General features: G+C 43.2%; 1 protein-coding gene across 1 annotated transcript; it reads left to right on the top strand.

Annotated features, from left to right (window-relative positions):
• The first annotated feature begins 17 nt into the window (after nucleotides 1-17).
• LOC26514434 (metallothionein-2) lies at nucleotides 18-524 on the top strand. The gene is made up of 2 exons (XM_014905434.3): nucleotides 18-244; nucleotides 309-524. The coding sequence occupies exons 1-2, from the start codon at nucleotides 220-222 to the stop codon at nucleotides 407-409; spliced, it is 126 nt and encodes a 41-aa protein (XP_014760920.1). The 5' UTR covers nucleotides 18-219; the 3' UTR covers nucleotides 410-524.
• Nucleotides 525-18,902: the final 18,378 nt, after the last annotated feature.

Raw genomic sequence — 18,902 nt, 5'->3', positions numbered from 1 at the left:
GCAAATGGGCTTATCAGTTCGGGCGGAAAAAAGCATAACAATTTTTTGCGCGCGCTGACTGCGCGCAGCTGCACACGGCTTTCTTATCTTATCAGCCTCGATTGGCGGGGCACAAGCGGGTATAAAAAGCCCGATCCTACAACCATACAACATCAAAAAGTTTCAAAGCTTCTCGGCTAAACTACCAGTCTCAACCACCACCAACCGAAACTCTTAAAGATGCCTTGCAAGGGATGCGGAAACAGTAAGTTAATCCTTAGAAACAAAACAAGTAAAATGCTAATTAAATCAATCCTCTATCCATATAGACTGCCAATGTTCGGCCGGCAAGTGCGGAGGAAGCTGCTCCGGAAATAGCCAGTGCCAGTGCGCCTCCAAAACCGGAGCTAAATGCTGCCAGGCCAAGTGATTGCTAAAAATTAGTCCTAAATAGCTAATAGTTTTTAATAGTTGTTACACAATATCCGACTGATCCTTCCCTTATCCTGATGCTAAATAAAACTCCTATAATGTCATAGTTAAAATTAAAATGTCCTTTTATTTGGGAAATGGAAAATATGTTATTGTTTGTAGTTCTTAAATAACAGGCTGAACTAAAAAGTCATAAATTTAGTTTTGACATATGAAGAGATATAATTGTGCATTTTTCCGTTATATGATGAAGGGACATGAACAGTTTTTCATAAAAGTACCATACAAAAATTTAAAGTAGCTAATAGGTTGGGATATTACTTAATTTCAGTAATTCTAATATTATAGTCTTGTCTATTGCCCTCGTGATTAACTTGTTTTGCGATCCACCGCTCACATTAACTTCAAATTAGTTTTTCTTAAAACTATATTTTTTAAATCGGTGGCAAGTTACAGTAACTTAAAAAGGTATAGATAGAACTTTTTAAAGTTTTGCAATAATAAGTGGTCTTTTTGCGATGTACATATTGTATATTGTAATATTCTAAGCTGCCACTTAACTGCAAGTCGGTTTCGTTAGCTTTTAGCTTTCGTTTTTTGCACTGTAATATTACAAATAAATTGCTCAAAAATTTTTTGGGTGGAGCTCTACGAGAAAATGTTTTTTTCCATATTGTTAGGATCACATAGAAATTTTAAAACTTTTTAATAAAAGGAAATTTGTTTCTTCCTTAAATTTTGAAAAAGATTCAGTCTGTTATTTCAAAGGATTCAAATATCTCTCTCCCTTACAATGTTAATAAAAAACAAGAAAGGAAAGCTAACTTCGGGCGGAGCCGAAGTTTATATACCCTTGCAGTTGAGTCGCAGTCCGCTAGGTGGCGCCACGCATCTTATATTATTAGATATATAGCGGATCGTATATAGTTGGCCGATCCTTATGAAACTTGGAAAATCGAATTATTTTGCCAAAAGAGGAATCCATTGAAACTCCCATCCTTCTAACTTGAAAAACAACGAAGTTATAGCATTTCCGATCAATCAGTTATATGACAGCTATAGGATATAGACGGCCGATCCTGATGACATTTAGCAGATCATATAAGTTGGCCCAAATTAGAATGCACAGAAAGTCCCATCCTTCTAACTTGAAAAACAACGAAGTTATAGCATTTCCGATCAATCAGTTATATGGCAGCTATAGGATATAGTTGGCCGATCCTTATGAAATTCGACAAATCAGATTGTTTTTCCCAAAATAGAATCTCTACCAAATCCCATCTTTCTAACTTAAAAAACACCAAAGTTATGCCAATTTCGATCGTTCTATGACAGCTATAGGATATAGTCGGCCGATCCTTACGAAATTTTGTACATAAGATATTTTGGTCAAATATAACATGTGTAGAAACTCCCAACCCTCTAACTTAAAAAACACCAAAGTTATGGCATTTCCGATCAATCAGTTATATGGCAGCTATAGGATATAGTCGACCGATCCCGGCCGTTCCGACTTATATACTGCCTGCAAAGGAAAGAAGGGTGTGTGCAAAGTTTCAACTCGATAGCTTTAAAACTGAGAGACTAGTTTGCGTAGAAACAGACAGACGGACAGACGGACAGACGGACCGACGGACAGACGGACAGACGGACAGACGGACATGCTCATATCGACTCAGGAGGTGATCCTGATCAAGAATATATATACTTTATAGGGTCGGAGGTGTCTCCTTCACTGCGTTGCACACTTTTGACCAAAATTATAATACCCTCTGCAAGGGTATAACAAGAAAGGAAAGCTAACTTCGGGCGGAGCCGATGTTGATATACCCTTGCAGTTCAGTCGCAGTCCGCTAGGTGGCGCCACTTATTTTATTAGATATATAGCGGATCGTTTATAGTCGGCCGATCCTTATGAAAATTGGCAGATCAGATTGTTTTCCCCAAAATAGAATCTGTACCAAATCCCATCTTTCTAACTTAAAAAACACCAAAGTTATGCCAATTTCGATCGTTCTATGACAGCTATAGGATGTAGTCGGCCGATCCTTACGAAATTTTGTACATAAGATATTTTGGTCAAATATAACATGTGTAGAAACTCCCAACCCTCTAACTTAAAAAACACCAAAGTTATGGCATTTCCGATCAATCAGTTATATGGCAGCTATAGGATATAGTCGACCGATCCCGGCCGTTCCGACTTATATACTGCCTGCAAAGGAAAGAAGGGTGTGTGCAAAGTTTCAACTCGATAGCTTTAAAACTGAGAGACTAGTTTGCGTAGAAACAGACAGACGGACAGACGGACCGACGGACAGACGGACAGACGGACAGACGGACATGCTCATATCGACTCAGGAGGTGATCCTGATCAAGAATATTTATACTTTATAGGGTCGGAGATGTCTCCTTCACTGCGTTGCACACTTTTGACCAAAATTATAATACCCTCTGCAAGGGTATAAAAATGTTACGATAGAAGGAGTATTTAATCAGAAGCTTAACAAAATTCCTAAAGAGAGCTAAGCAACTGAAACCGAAAATTCAACCCCTCACTTAATAACTATAAAGAAGTTATTTAATTTCCTCTAACAAAAAAAAATATAATTGCGCACTTTTTTCCCTTTGGCCTTAATTTCGAGCTTCACTTTCGTCACAAGTTTATAATCTTTGGGGTTTATTTAATTTGCAGCCAAGCAAAAACACATTTATGTGAGGCACATTTGCGAAAGTGCTCGGGGGTGAGCAGGTGCGTTAGTTGAAGGACCATCAGCAGGCAGAAGGACTCTCGAGTCGCCGCCGCAGTCTTTAAATGTGCAACTTGGAGTGGCGAGTGGAAGGCGAGCAAATGGCGAATGCATGTCTGAGAGCTGCGTGCCAAGGCGTTGCTTGTCCTTGCCGCAGCCCTTCAGGACGCGTGAGCCTTTAATGGGTTGGCAGGATGGCAGCATTTCCTGCCGCAACGAGCCTGACAGATTGACAGAAGCTGTCTGGCCTGTCATTTTCCATCCGAACGATGCATTAACCGGAGTTAATTGCAGTTGACAATTTCATTTTCCAAAACAGCTGCCAATCGAGGCGGTGTTCTCCCATTTTTCGGCCAAGCCGAGTTAAGCCCGTGGGAGGTTGCTACTTTTACTCGTATTCGGTTGCCTTGGAAGTTAGCACTTGGCCGAAATTTCAATTTCAGCGCTTTTAATGACGTTAAGCGGCGGAAATGGAATCGCGCCGGGTAACTGCTTTTTGCGCCAAGTCATCAAAGTTAATTTGTATGGCTGGAAGTTCGAGCTCGACTGTTTTTACAGCCATTTCCTGTTGGTTGCCAGTCACAGAACTAGCTAGCCGTGTTTTGCTCTATTTGCTTTGGGATCACTTTTTACCATTTTTCTGTTAATTTTTTTCTCGCTGGGTTCCGGGCGGAAATTCGTGTCACGCCATTTGCCAGATTCCCGGTGATAAAGTAACACATAGCCAGCCCCATGCTATGGCAGGCTGGGAAACTGCAAGCGGAACATGCAATGCGTTTAAATCTCGGCTTAAGTCATCCGCCACTCGGGCGTATGCGCGATTTAAGTTACGTATACGCTCCACGACTCCATTGTCGCTTGTAGCGCAAACGCAAACAGTTAATTACGTCATTAAGTTTTCATGTCCCGGCAAGGACGGCAAATTACGGCAAGGACCAAAGGCAGAGCAACAGCAATAGCAAAGCCAAAATCGAGAGAAGTAAAGCGAAACGGAGCGAAGCGGAAACAACTGCAATGCGGGCGCTTCGTGAGGACTTTGTCGCCAGCCGAAAAGCGAAAAAGCGCCATGCAAAGAGGACGGAGCGTCCAGGACATCACTTATGCATAAGAACATTTTAACTTTTCGTTGGCCACTTTGGATGCTCCGTGTCACGCGGGATAGGGCATGCAAGGGCAAGGATAAAGGATAAAGGGCAAGTGGCACAGGGCACGAGGCACGAGGTAGGGGGGTTCGTTGTGTTTATCTTTGCGTGTGAATCTCGCCTCCTGGCAGTCTAAAGTTGTCCTATGGAGAAATCAAATTATCCCCTCACAAGTGGTGAGAAGTTTCTGTCAGCCAGCGAAACATAAATTAATGAAATGCACAAAAACTGTGAGCCTTAGCCAGGCTCAAAGGACCGCCCGTGTTGTGTGCAAATATTCTTAATAATTTATTGCAATTTGTTTGCTAAGCGCTCCGAAACTTCCTTGAACTTTTCAACATAAATTAACAGATTAGTCGGCAGCCGTCGCGTCGAACAGCAGACTGTAGTTAAGGTATAGGTATGTGTACCTGGACATCTTCCCCCAAAAACAGCGTCAACTTTTTTAGCAGGTGCCAGTTGGCACACGAGCCGGAAAAACCGAGCCCAACAAAAAACCCAAGCACAGGGAGCGGGCAGGACGGCAGACTGGAGCCAGACAGGTCCTGCTCGGTTAGGACCCAGCTGTTTGGGCTGTTGTCCCGGCGTTAATTTCCATTTCCCAACGAGCTCTGGAAACTTTAAGCACAGCGAAGAGCGCTTCTGTGGGCCCACTATAAATCTTGGCCAATTTGTAAATCTCTCCAGCCGGATTGTGCGGCTCGGGTTGGCCCAAACGCTGCCACCTCAAATCTATTGGGAGCCGAGTGTCGGGGGCCGGCAGGACCTGACCATGTTTAAGTTTCACACATTTAACATGAAATATTCAACCTTAATTTGTTTAAATTGTTACAAAAGGTCATGGGCTTAAACCTTAAAGAGTGTCATACGTTAGGAAGTGAATATTTTTAAAAGTATTCTAAGGTGAAGGGACTTTTATCCAAAATCCCATTTTGAATAAAAAAGGTAATATTTTTATACTTGCTATGTTTATATAGATTCATAGTATGGCAGGAATAAACACCACCCAAGTGACAATTAATTGTTATCAATTGTAGTATTCGCAATATTCGTATTAAAGGAGTTTTTGAAAATGAGACAGCACATATAAAACATATAGAATGTAAAATATTAAACTGTTATGAAAAATGCAATTTCAAAGAATCTCAACTTTCAGAACGAAACTATTAAATCCCCTCAAATTATAAGGACTTTAAACTGCCAGAAAACATGGAAACGAAATCTGTCAACTGACTGACATTGATTTCATTGCCACATAAAAAATTATGTTTGTACATAGTCCCAGGTGCGTAATCAGACACGCCCACAGGGCCGGCAGGTGGGCGCTTGGCTGGCAGTGGGAGTGGGAGTGGCTATTATCAATCGCTTCGACGACACTTTTCCCACCAAGCTCATTTTGTTTTCGGCTGTGGCTGGCTGTTGGGGTGTTCAGTTTCCGATTTAACGCTGATTTCCCCAAGCACTTTTAAAGGCCCTGACAAGAGTAAATGTGTCACATCGTGATTGCCATAACTAAGACCGAGACCGAGACCGAGAAATTGCCGTCCGGAGATGGGCAGGCGCTGGGGCTTGGGTTGTGGTTTTGGTGGGGTTCTGGTTGGCCTGGCAAACACATTAGGGCAGGACATTCTGCGGTTGCAGCGGGCGGAAGTCCCCCACCAGTCCCGTTGACCGGCGAGACCTGCCCTTTGTTGACAGCAATTTCATATGCACGAATGCACCATTAGACGATGTGTCACACATTGCAAAGACAAAGGAGAGCCACCCAGGGCACGACCCGAATCTGAATCCGAGTCGTAGTCCCAGACTGTATTGGTGAAAGTGTCCTTGCCCGCCCTGTCATTTGAGCAAACAAACAAAATTACAATTTTGTCCTTGTTGACCATTAGATTTATTATAAAACTTTAATGTAGACTCCCGCTCCCGTCCCCCATACAATTATCCTTTCGAATGGGCGTGTGTGTTAATGCTGTAATGTTGTTAATTAAGTCGACATGGCAACCAGAGTGACCTGGCAGATGTCCAGCAGGATACACGCTCCACCCTCAGCCTGTCAGTTGCAACCACAGCATTTCACAGGAGTCGGGAGGGACAGGGCCACAGAGTGGCAGGGAAAATGCAGAATGTCAGCGACGATTGCAAAACATTTCAGGATGCCAGTGTCAGTGCCGTCCCAGGACCAGGACCAAGACCACTGCGCCGTAGGGTCCGAGCCTCATTAGCTAACGTTGCACGTGCACAAATCAATTTGGCCGTGTCCTCCAGCTTTCCCAGCACTAGCCAAGCTAAAAACAATCATACGACGCGGTGCCCGACCGGCAATCAAAGGCAACTGCTTCGGAAAGTAATTCAGGCACTGAAAAAAAACACTACTTATTAAATTTTATTCAAGCTATGAATGTTTATAATGCAGAATAGAACTGACCTTCATAGAACACAAGAGTGTTCACAGATAGCAATGACAAAGTTGGCGATTTCTTCGAGTGTATGAACCCAGCGAAGCCACAAGGGATGTCGTGGAATGTTTTAATAAGCAATGGCTTAAAGGAACCAAAGGGATGCCTTATTGGACGGCTCACTGCCTGTAAGTCCTCCTCCCCGATGGATTTAGTTTGGGTGCACAGAATGCAGTTTTGAGCACCTTCTTTGGAGCTTTACTTGCCACACCAGCACTCCAGCACTTGCCACTCCAGCTCGAGCTCCAGTCCCAGCTCTCGCTTCTCAGAAGCTCACACACTCAGCTGATGCTTATCTATTGCAGTGCTTGCCAACCGCCCTGATAAGTGCACTTCATGATGTTCAAATTATATGGCTGCCTTAGAACGAGCGCACCATCACCATTACACCTCCATCTACTCACTCACTGCACACACACACACATTGTTGCATACACTATTAAACACACTGCACTGGCTGGGAGGAGCGGAGCGGGGGCAGGGGCAGGAAAATGCATTTTTAATGCAGCGCAAATGTGGCAAGTGGTTGGCCAGGCTTAGAGAATGCTTCTTCAGCAGCATGCTTTTAGTTAACCAGAATTCGAGGCGGCCGCACGGAAAACTTTGGATTCCACGCTATTCTCGCCACAGACCCCAAGCCCAGATCCAATTAAACACCAATTAGTAGGGGTTAAAGCCACAAGTTAAACTTTGGCTAAGCCAAACTTTTGATTTTTTGTTCGCTGTTTCGGCATTGATTTCTGAACTTTTCCCCTAGGCCTACTGCCCCGCCGTAGAGTGGGCTCATTTTCACGTAATCCTCGCTCTAATTGTAAGTGGCAATTGAGGACAGTTGGGGCGGAAACGGAATCAGGGAAACTACACTAATGTGGTTGAAAACAATCACGTGACTTGTTTGCCCAAAAGCCGGATAGTAATGTCATAAATTAATCACGTCAAGTATGCGAACCGTTGTCCGCAAACTCAGAAGCTGTTGATTGGGAGCGTAAATATTGAAAAGAAAGCTCTGAAAAAATATATATATTACGCTTCCATGTGTGAGCTATTTTGTTTGTTTAGTGGCTTATGTACTTGTTTATTTATTTAATTGCCAATCCAATAGTGAGCACGTTGTACCTACAAAAGCCAGCGAGCTTCGGCTTAGCGTCCTTCATCCTGCATACCAATCCCAGCCACGAAGTCCATTTGCATATCCCGTACTTGTGTGACTCGATTCTTTGGGTCTGCTTCGATGGCAAATTGAACTCTTTCGACACTCTAATCAGTGGCTGCCAGGCAGCATGTATCACGTCCCGGCTCTGTTCAATCCGGAACCAGGATCTCCTAAGGATGCACAGGGAGTCGAAATCGATGCAATTTGACTTGAATCAACAACAATAGCGGCAGTGCCAGTGCTGGTGGTGGTGGCGGTGGCGGTGGAGGCAGTGCCCAAAAGCAAACCCAATGCTCGGCTGTAAAAAGCGAATCAGCCATGGAAAAGTAGATCAACCAAATAGAAATCAGACACGAATCGGGGCTCCAGTGAGCCCAAATCAAACAGTCGTGCAAACACAAAATGTCCAAGCCAAATGAGGAGGAAGTAGGAACGAATTTAAAGCTCCTAGAATCAGGAGTTTGTACTCCTCGAATACTCTTTTCCATTTCTCATTCATTTTATAAACTGAATAAAAATATATTGGCTTGGTTTAAGGAAACTCAGAGCTATTCAAGTCATCCTGCTGGTGATTACTATTTTTATTCCAAAAGAGCCCCTTCTGAGTCTTCAATGAAATTATTTATCAAAGCTGCGTTCCTTAAAGTCCACATTATATTCCATATATAATTCCACTCAGAGTTTATGCCAAAATTGTAAAATAAAACCAGCTCAATTTATTTCAAGGGACCTGGCCTTAAAGGGTTATTTGTTTCGACAAAGGGCAAATTTTTCGTCTACTTTACGTGCTGGAGGACTTGACTTTTCCCCGATGATTTATAAAGTGCAATATCTTCGCAACCAGCGGAGCGTAAATATAAACCCATGCTGCCGGCTTTATTTGCCAACTTGGCCCAGAAGGCTCGGCTTCGGCGAGAATGTTTCAGATACCAAAGATATGAAAATGCAAATCGTTGTGCTGTGAGCTGTGGGGATGGAAGTGAGTGACTTTGTTTGATAGGCCGCTATTCTGGTGACTTTATTGCGTGGCCGACGGCGACGAAGGCAAGTGGTGTTCATTCATTTGCAAGCCACTAAATAATGCACCGAGTGCAAACTTTATTTTTGGTCTTTATTCTCGGGCAAGGACTGGCTCGAAGTGTTGTGGTCTAATGAAAAATGCATGTCCTCCCGCACATATCCCGATCGACGGAGGTCACGAAAAAGCTTTCGCAAAACTTCGCTTAGCGCAATATAAAATAATGAAAACCTATTTCATTTCTCGCACTAGACCATACCGGGCAATATTCATCGGGAAACTTAATTAAAAGACGTATCAATTATTTGCCTGCGGGGAGGACTGGGGAGTGGGTTCAATCAGCATGCAGTGGCACTGAAGGCAGGTGGACGACGACCAGCGGCTGACTACGTGCTGGTTTCAATGAAATGAAAATATTAAATATGCATTTACAATCCCCCACTCCGACTGACAGTTCCTATGGCTGTTCCTGGCGATGCCCGGATAAGTATGCTACGGGCCACGTGATGGGGAATTTCGCCAAAAACGCTCGGAAGCAACATGCGCGCTCTGCATTCAAATGGAATTGGGGCGGATCCGAGGCGGAGCGGGGCGGGGCGGGCCGGGACGGTGAGCCATGCCGAAACCTAATCCTGGCTGTCGGGTGCATTGTTCGACGGGTGTCTGCCAGGCGACAAAGCCACTCAATAATAAATGTAACGAGCGCATTACAAACACTTATGGCAACTTTAAAGTGCCGCCGTCGTTGCATGAGAAATGGAATGTGGCAAGCACTGTATGCTCACTCCCGGCACAAACCATATATATGCCGTAGCCGTGCCACATAAATAATTGCACAGTTGCTGCAAATAAAATGGACATCAAGACGCCAACTTAGTCAACTTGAGTCTGTGTTGCAGCCGAGGGTTTTCCGTTCTCTCTGTTCGCCCGGCAAGTGAAAACTTATAAAAGTTTTGTATTGTCAAGGAAAAGTGGTGGGTGGTGGGTGGTGGATGGTGGGGGGATTTGGACCTGTTCCATTGCTGGTCGGCTGGAATGGGCTGACAGGGCTCCTCCTCGGGTCGCTTGCACTTGAAGTGGAAAAACTTTGGTGCACTGCGTTAGGGAAAAGTTTGGTCGCTAGTTGTAGTATAAAAAGCAAAAGTTTGCCGTCGAAGCGAGAGTTAAAGCTGAAAGCTGCAGCCTCGCAGAAGGGGAAGGGCGAACCATTTGAATATATCTCAGCAAAACGACCCTGTCTCGGCATTTACTTAGCCAGATAGCCAACGAAAGTCTCAATTAACAAAATTAAGAAAATTATTTCCAAATTATTTTGCATGTTCGGTTCTGGAATAAAGTTAGAACGGAAAAGGACTCACCCACACAGCTGTCACCCATGTGTGCTAGTTTCGAAATGGCACAGCAACTTTCTCGTATTCCCCCAGCAAGTTCAACGAAAAAAAATGAAAAAAAAATCGCCCACAATTGGCAATCGAAAATTGGAAAACTTTTCCCTATATTTGTTTTGGCTTCATTGACTTGATTCCCTCACACCCTGAAACCTACACACACACTTCGCTTAGGTACACAGATACACAATCAACTTCTGCTCAGCTGCTGTGCTATTATCAAAAGTTTTGCTTTTGCTTTTGCTTTTCCTTCAGCGGGAAGTTGCCGGCTAACCGAAAACTAAGCGCTGCCAGAAACTTTAATGGGGGGAGTCGCTCAGTAACCATGGGACTTCGCAATGGCAGCGACTTTAATTGCAAACGGGCAGTTTCCAATTTGTTTTGCCATTGCCTTGGCAGCTTTACGGCCAACACCTCAAAGAAGTCCCAAAGAGCAGGCAGACTACCGTGAGCTTTCTTAAATCTAATGCAATTAGTGTGCAAATAAATTGTATTTTATTTCGTTCTTTAGTTCATTCATGCATGCATTTTAAATTTGAATGTACTTTGGCAGTAGGTAAATAATTTTCATAATATCTCAACAATATAGGTTTTGTTTCAAAGTGGGTTTCCCTTTAAACTTTATTTTTATTGGGATTAAATTAAAAAGCAATCGATTACTTGTGCTGAGTTTTTTTGCAGATCGAAACGACAGATTTCATTTATAATGAAAATCAATTAGGAAATAGAAAAGCAATGATTCACTTTTCCACGTATTGAAAGAATCTGCAAGGATATAGAAGCATCAGTTCTGTCTGAAAACGAACTCTGCAATTACATAATTTGTACCTTGCATTGTCGGCATTTAGCAATCAACTTAATAATAGTGAAACACGACATTCAAATTATAATTTAAGATCTTTGTAGATGTGAGAGGTGAGAAATTTAGCATTATTTCTTAGATTCAAAGATGGTTTTTGAAATTTCATGTCAAGTAGCATAATTACTCTTTCTGAATTAATCAAAATTTTTAATTTACTTTATTTTTGAGGATACAAAAATATGTGAATGCTTTATAGTAAAAAGTTGATATATTTCTTTTAAATGAATTAAAGTATTTATTTATATTTTATTAAAAAATATTTATTGAAAAATTTATTTCAAAAAATACAAACAAATGTAAAATTTATTCTGTTGTATTATTTTATTTTATTAATCTGCCTGATAATAATTACCAATTCTAAAATCAATTTTTACCTTATTCGGAATTAAGTTTTCGGAAAGTGTGTTATAACGGCACGTAAAAAATACTGTTAGACACTATAGACACGTCCCGGTTCACAGGCTGCTACTAGGATATGAAGGGATATGTAGTCAATGTGTGGATGAGGATATCCGTGGGTTGTGCTGCGCTGCGTGTACCCGATTCACTTTGTCGCCGCCACTGATTTCCCCAAGCAGCATCACCCTCGGTGCCCAACCTCTGGACCATCCTGCATCCTGTACATTGTACACCACCCACCGTGCAGATATCAAAGCGATTTCGAGTCTGTCAATATGTTGGGGTTTATGGCAAAAGCTTTTCGCTCGACTATGATTTAGGTAAGCGTCTCCCAGGACGCCACATCGATGTGAATGTCGTTGTAGATGGGGTTGTGGATATATGGATATGGATGTCGATGTTGCTATCGATGATGACACCAGCGACTTGGACATAGCCGGCAGAACCACCATATGCATAGCGAAACCAGTTAGTGATTTTATTATTTATTGTCCTGCGTTGGACCGCAAACCTGGGATGTGGGGAGTCGCCACGCAAAAGGATTTAACACATAAATATTTCATTCCCTTGTTGTTGTGCTTTTTTATACTTTTTGCCTGGCTGTGGCTGGGGAAAACCATTTTTGGAGTGCTGTCAAAAATGTTTGGGCATTTGCATTATAATCGTCGCATACAAAATAAATCTATGCCCCATGCATATTTTATAAATGGTTCTCGGACGGACCTAACCCATTCCCTCCTCCAATCCAGTTCCCATTTCCCACGGGACCTTTTCATCGTTCGAAATGTAAAAGCATTTTACTTGAACGAATTATATTTTATGTGATAAATTCTAATGTCCTGGCACGGCTGGTAGGTGCGCACGTGTGTGTATTTGCGGGAATGTGGCCTGGTGGATGGATGTCCTAGTTGGGTTGTGTGGCTTTGACAAATTGAAATTAAATTTCGTTTGTTTGCAGATCACATTTCGAGTTTGCATGGCGGCAGGGCTCGGAGGGCAGCTTTTATTTAATTAGAAAAATGTATGAAATACGTTTTGCATGGGAATTGGCCAGTTTTGGGCCAAAAACGGTTTCGGCCCGGACTCGATTAGCCGGAATAATTGCCTTTGACAGAGTTCAGCCCGAAAAAAACCCGTTTAAACCCATGAACCTTTCCGTCGTGGCTTCTAAACAAACACACAGTAAACACGGGTGAGCTCGTGACTTAATTAAAACACAATATAATGGTTGTAATTGTTAATTAGTTAATCATTGCGGTAACCGCAGTTAAATTATCTAAATAGTGAAATCAAACTAATTATAATTAAAGGTAAACTAATTGCATTCAAGCCGGAGGGCCGCAAATGGCAATTAATTTGGCGAAACATCGATGGCTGTGGCTGAGGTCACCCAACTGGTCAGAGTTTTCATTTATTTTTTCCTTCTTTCCGTCTCGGCAGAACTCTATTTTATTATAATTCTATTTGTGGACTTTTTTAATTTCATTAGCCTCCCCCGCTCCTAGTCTCCGCCCCTGATCCAATCCACAGCGAGCTCAGTGCGGCAGAAGCTTGTAATTAAAATGCCACAAAGCGACCTAGTCCGTAGTCCGTAGTCGGAGACCAGAGACCGGAGACCGGAGACTCGGGGCACGGAACCCCAGGAGAGCTCATCTCTCGGCACAGTCGAGTGCGGATTGTGGACGCGCCCACGCATTTTCCTATTAAAAATTTCAATTGCCGCGTAAAAACGCGCGTGTAGAAAATAAACTCGCCTGAAATGGAATAATTAAGCAGGTTCATTCATTAAATTTCTCGCCGGCAAAAGTTAAATTCAGATCACCCTCGTTTGTGGGCCGTTGGTTCAGTCTGGTTTAGCATATTTTTGGCAGCCTATATTTATTTATTTTTTGATTTTTCCCCCCCGCCTTTTGAATGTGGAACAAAATTAATAGAGTTGCGGCAACGCTGATGACCACTTCTGTAATTACAAGGCGGAGTTGTGCCTGTGCCACAGAACTGTGTGTCAGGCTGTGTGTCAACCGGAGGAGAACAGTCCCTCGGAAAAGCAAAGCAAGTACTGGGGGAAAACATGGGCGAAATTGCATAGGATGAAAATGTATTTTCCACAAGAGGCAGCAGACCCTGAGTTTCTGCAGCAGCAACAGCAGCAGGTGCGGATTATGCATAAACATAAACCAAATGCAACTACTGGCCGTCCCAGCAGGATACCCGGCAGAGTGCCAGGACACTCGAGCTGGGAGAGCAGGCGACGGCAGACTAGAGAGCATAATGCATGCAAACTTGCAATAATTTTACCAGGCCGAAATCGTTTTCATTTTATTCTTTCCTCTTTGTAAATTTTGCAGCCAATAAATTTTATGCTTTCTGTGCAAGCACCGGAGGCACCACCCATCCTCGCAACCCACATACGAGGCGGAAAAGGGGGTTGGCCCGGTAACGAAAGACAGTAAAAACATTTATGGTCCTTGGTAGATAATTAAGTTTTCAGTGAGTTTTACTTCTAACCCATTTCAAGCTGAGTGGCTGTCTTAATGGCTCCTCAAAGGAGCAAGAATAACTTGAATGCCTACTAGGCAGATTATAAATAAATGACTGACTTGCTTTGGGAGTTTAAGAGCCTGATGAATTTAAAGCACAATTTCGAATAACTATCGCAAGTAGAAGTTGTGTATGACGCTTGTTGTGACCTTTGTAGAAACGAAACCAAAAAATGACGGAAAAGGCCTCTAAAAGTACTTCCTTGACGTAGAAAGTAAGACAAATCAGAAAGACTCTTCCACTTCCCTTTAAAGTTTATGGTCAGAAAACTTTCACGTAGTTTTGATGTATCCTGTCTTTCGATTTCCAAGAGTTCCTGTGTCCTAATCCAAAATAAACTGCATTTGTCAGCAGTTGCCAGCAGTTGGGTCAGCAGACAAATCTGAAGTGAATTATGCAAATCCATTCTTATTCCTTCCCAACGTACGATATACATGCATTATTTACCCAAATTTCGCCCCCGAAACCCGAAAAAAAGGGAGGGAGTGCCAAGTGGCAGAATGTGTGAGGGATTCAGTCTGCCAAGAGCTAGAACTGCTCAAGGGTTCTTAGCCCAAATGTGCAAAGCGAACTTCACAGTCGTGGCTTGGACGGAGGACGAGCACTCTTCACGCTCACCGTAAGTATCCAAAATAACAGCGGTCTGACGAGCAGAACGACCAGGGCCACTCCACAACTGCAGTCCTGCAGGTCCTTCGCCAGGCAGCACTACGCACCAAACTGGGTTACAACCGTATATCGGTGGGGATGATGGGCTGCATCTCCGGGATGCGGTGTGCGGGATGCGGAATCACTGGGCACAACAATGCGGAAGGTAAACAAAAACACGTGCTGCAAAGTTATCCGCATTAGAGAGCTGCATCCACTGGCGCATGTGCGGATAAGACAGGGTAATCTTGGCGAAGAGACTTTAAGAGAATATTTGCTTTTGGATAGAAGCCGGATAAAGAGAGTCAGCGAAAGGACACTGCGGCGTATACGCAATGTTTATGTTGGCAAAGTCCGACACAAATTAGAAAATATTCCAACAGCGTGTGCAGCATACTTTTGGGGAGATTTTGGGATTTTGCTTCTTTTCATTTTCAATGGTATTTTTTAAATGCAAATAATAGCAACTGTAATATAATATGACAAACATTTTGTAATTCTCGTAGTAAAACTACCATAAATAGTTTTCTTTAATTTACAACATGATCAAGCTGCCACAGAGATAGTATACCTGTTAATTTTAATTAATATAAACGTTCAAAAAAAATGTTTCTTTTTATAAAGTCTTATTTTAAGAAGTTTTTAAAAAGTGGATTGTCATATTAGTTTTGGTTGATCAAGTTATGGTTTATCATCAAGTAAAATAAGATTTCAAATAAAAAAAAATACGTTTTAATTTAATCATGATGAATTACTCACATACAAATTAATCAAAAATATAGATTTGAGGCTCAATTCTTTCATGGTTGATACAGCGAGAGGCCTTGAAAGCCGTGTTACTCATTTCCAAATCAAATTTAATTTCCCGATTTGGGTAACAATAAGCAAACCTTCAGTTGAGTCTGTAAATCATCCGGCTCGATTTGCATGTGTGAGTGTGAGCGTTAACTGCTATAAAAATAGTTTCAAAGTGCTCATTGAAAACTTATTGAGGCAGAACGGCAGATGCCATATATTTGCTTTAAATAGGACACGGATGGGGATGCTGGGCTGGGCTGGGCTGGAAGATGGGGGCATCATACATGTGCGTGTGTGCGAAAAGGTGTGTATGTGATTGGGTATGCAAACACACAGGACTCAGGATGCGACGTCTGGCTTGCTTCCATTTATAGCTCACCCTCCCCATACGAGCCGGTAGTTCACCTTTCCCACCGTCAGGTGACTGGAGGCGAGGAGGAGGCTGTCCATAAATTAGATATTTGGGGGCCGGGACCGGGTCAGGTGCCGGACTGGTGTGCTGTAAATAAATCGCTGAGAACCCAGCATGTGCATAAATTGGAAGCATTGAATTCGGTTTCGTTTTCCCTCCAAATTCAATTTCGATATAGTGACAAATGCAATTTAATTAAGCGTTAAGCACCATAGCACTTGTGAATTGAGTCGTATATGTTTCGTTCCCTTCGACATTTTGATTACCAAGCCGGCAAACATGTAAGTGGCAAGTGGCAAGACTGGCAGAATGGCTGGCATTTGATGTATTTGTTGGCAGTGTAACATAAAGCGCTTGTAATGCGCTCGTAAAGGCCCGTCATAGCCTGTGGCAGGCAGTCCATTAAATTTTCGTTGATAGCCTCATGTGCACATGCGATGAATTGACGGCACCGCTCCTCAGTCGCATTATTTTTGTACGTCGGAGTGGCTTTGTGGGACAATTTAATTAGCATGCAAGCGGCAGGCGTTGATATTTTCTTTAATTAAATGAACAAAAGCTGTCGTTGCGTTTTTAAGAGCTCATCATTGTTGGCACTCAAGCCCTTGGTTGGCAAAAGTGGCTCCTTTAAGCGGCCACAGTACGTATGATTGATATTTTTTTCATTTTATGGACCGGTTCTAACCCTCTAACTGTAAGTTTATTGACCCCTCTTTCAGGGCAATGACAATTGCACAATATCCTTGTCTGTCCGAATCCCCCATGTCCCCGAAGCAACATCCTGAATCTTTAATGAATTTGTTTCCAGCCAGCACTTTTTGTTCCGGCTAGTTCTGTATCCTTTTTTTTCTCCACCCTGGGCCGGCCGTGTGATGGCTATTTTGTTGGAGTTTTGTTACTTTTTTCAGTGCCTGTTATAAGCCGCTCTCATTCGCATCTTAGCCAAGCTCAGCCGCTTCACAGGGCCATTGCCTGGTGCCTTCAGTGCTCAGTCTTCAGTCTTGTGGTAAAACGCATTAATTCATTTTAGCTGAACATTATTAAAACTTTGCACACAAAGCTGCAGCGAAAGTTCACCCAGCGCACCTTTGTGGTCCATTCGAGTGTCTGTGTGCTGCAACTCGTCCTTGTATGCGCTTGTGTGTGTGTGAGTTAGTAAGGGGAAGTAAGTGGCGATGGCAAAAGTTGTGCACTAATTAAGCGCTAATAACATTTTAGCTTACTTTGCCGCTTGCCGGCGAAGCTCCAGGCTCCCAGCTTGCAAATATGATCAGACCGCAGGACAAGGGCTGGTCCGGCACAGGAAAGTGGGCGTGGTCAGGGACCAGGCTCCGCAATCAATTTCGCACACAGGGCAGGTTAAAAACATTTTAATTTCCATTTGGCCGAAATGGCAGGCTGGCCAAATTGCTGCGATTGCCATCAAATCCCAGGGCCCTGGAATTTTCTCGGCCAGTTCCCGGCAGCTGCCAACTGTCACACAGGTGGGCAGATGGGCGGGGCGGCGAGGGGACCAGGCGGAACGCGGAAAGAGGCAGCCAGGACCTGGACTGGCTCTGACGCCCGGCGGTCTCTCAGAGCTCACAGTGAAAAACTCATTTTCTGGATAGCTTATGGTACAATGTTAGTTTCCGAATGAGTTCCTTGAATTCTTTATAATTTTCGTCTGTACATATTTTATATGAGAATTAAAAATGGTTAGTAATTCAAAACAATATTAATAAAAGGATATTTATTTTAAATATTTTATATTTAATTATTTTTAAAGCATATGGTAAAACCCATTGGTAATACCATTTCTTTGATCAGTCACTGAATTTGTTCAGTGTAGGCCATGGTCCTGAGGCAGGACAAATACAAGGGAGAATAAAAATGTTGTTGCCATCTTGCAGTCAATTGAGTCTGTTAGTTTTTGCCGCATGTGCTTGTGTGTGTGTTGTGTGGGTGTGCGTTTGAGTGTGTGCGAGTGTGTCAGTGCACTTTGCATGGGGCAAATAGGAAGTCCCCAAGCTGGTCAGGGTTTAGTTTTCTTGTTCGTCCGAGCCTCGTGCCCGGTGTGGCGTGTGTTGGATGTTGCATGTCTCCGAGTGCCTTGAGTAATGTTGTTTAGTCGCCACAGAGAGCTGCTGCTGCTGCTACTGCTACTATTGCTGTCCATGTTGCAATTGCACTTGCAGTTCTGTAGTGGCAATAGATGCTGCTAACTGCTTGTTGCTTGATTTATGGCCGAGCAAATTTCACTTGACATAATCTTGGGCAATTTTCTTGGCTCCATGGCTCCCCAATGACAGGGGCGTCTGCTGGTGGAGCAGTAACTGAATTGAATTCTAATTTTCAGGGGGGTTCCAACGAGGTCAGTTATCTTGCCCGACAGGACCCCGTTTTCTTTGCCTTTTCCCTGTCCCTTTTCTTTTTCCCCCACGGTTTCGTAGTCTCCCTCTCCACGACTGTGTGTGCAAGTCCTGTCTGCCAAGACAAATAAACGCTTATTTGCACACTAATTGCACCTGCGACGTGCTTTGTTATTATAAAATTCTATATTTACCCAGCCCAGCCCTCTCATTCCCCGCCCACCGCCTGCTGCCGTGCACTGTTTTTGTTTTCTCGTTATTGTCACAATATTTGCCATTGTTAGGAGCTAAAAGGCTGCTTTTCGGCAGCTGCTGAATACATTTTTCAAAGTCTTCTGAGCCAACGCGGCGTATGATTAACCATGCGGATGTCTCCACTGCGGTGGCTGCGTGCTCGGGCGCTTAATTATGCGCAAGGTTAGCCTGGCTCTTGCTCTGGCTCTGGCTCTTGCTCTAGCTCTGACTCTGACTCGGAATTTTAATGCATATGTTCTGCCAACAATTTCATGTGCATCCTTGACCCAGGACGCGTGCAAATGCAACAGTAGCTCCGGCTAAATTATGGTCATTAAA

Source organism: Drosophila ananassae, chromosome 2L (genome assembly GCF_017639315.1).
Source record: "Drosophila ananassae strain 14024-0371.13 chromosome 2L, ASM1763931v2, whole genome shotgun sequence".
NCBI lineage: Eukaryota > Metazoa > Arthropoda > Insecta > Diptera > Drosophilidae > Drosophila > Drosophila ananassae.
The sequence above is the reverse complement of the archived record's forward strand: the minus strand, read 5'-3'. Positions and strand labels throughout refer to the sequence as shown.

Bases quoted from the DNA above. Each gene is read 5' to 3' on its own strand.
- LOC26514434 (XM_014905434.3), top strand. From the start codon at position 220: ATGCCTTGCAAGGGATGCGGAAACA. The intron at 245-308 runs GTAAGTTAATCC...CTATCCATATAG, and splicing joins TTGCAAGGGATGCGGAAACA to ACTGCCAATGTTCGGCCGGC.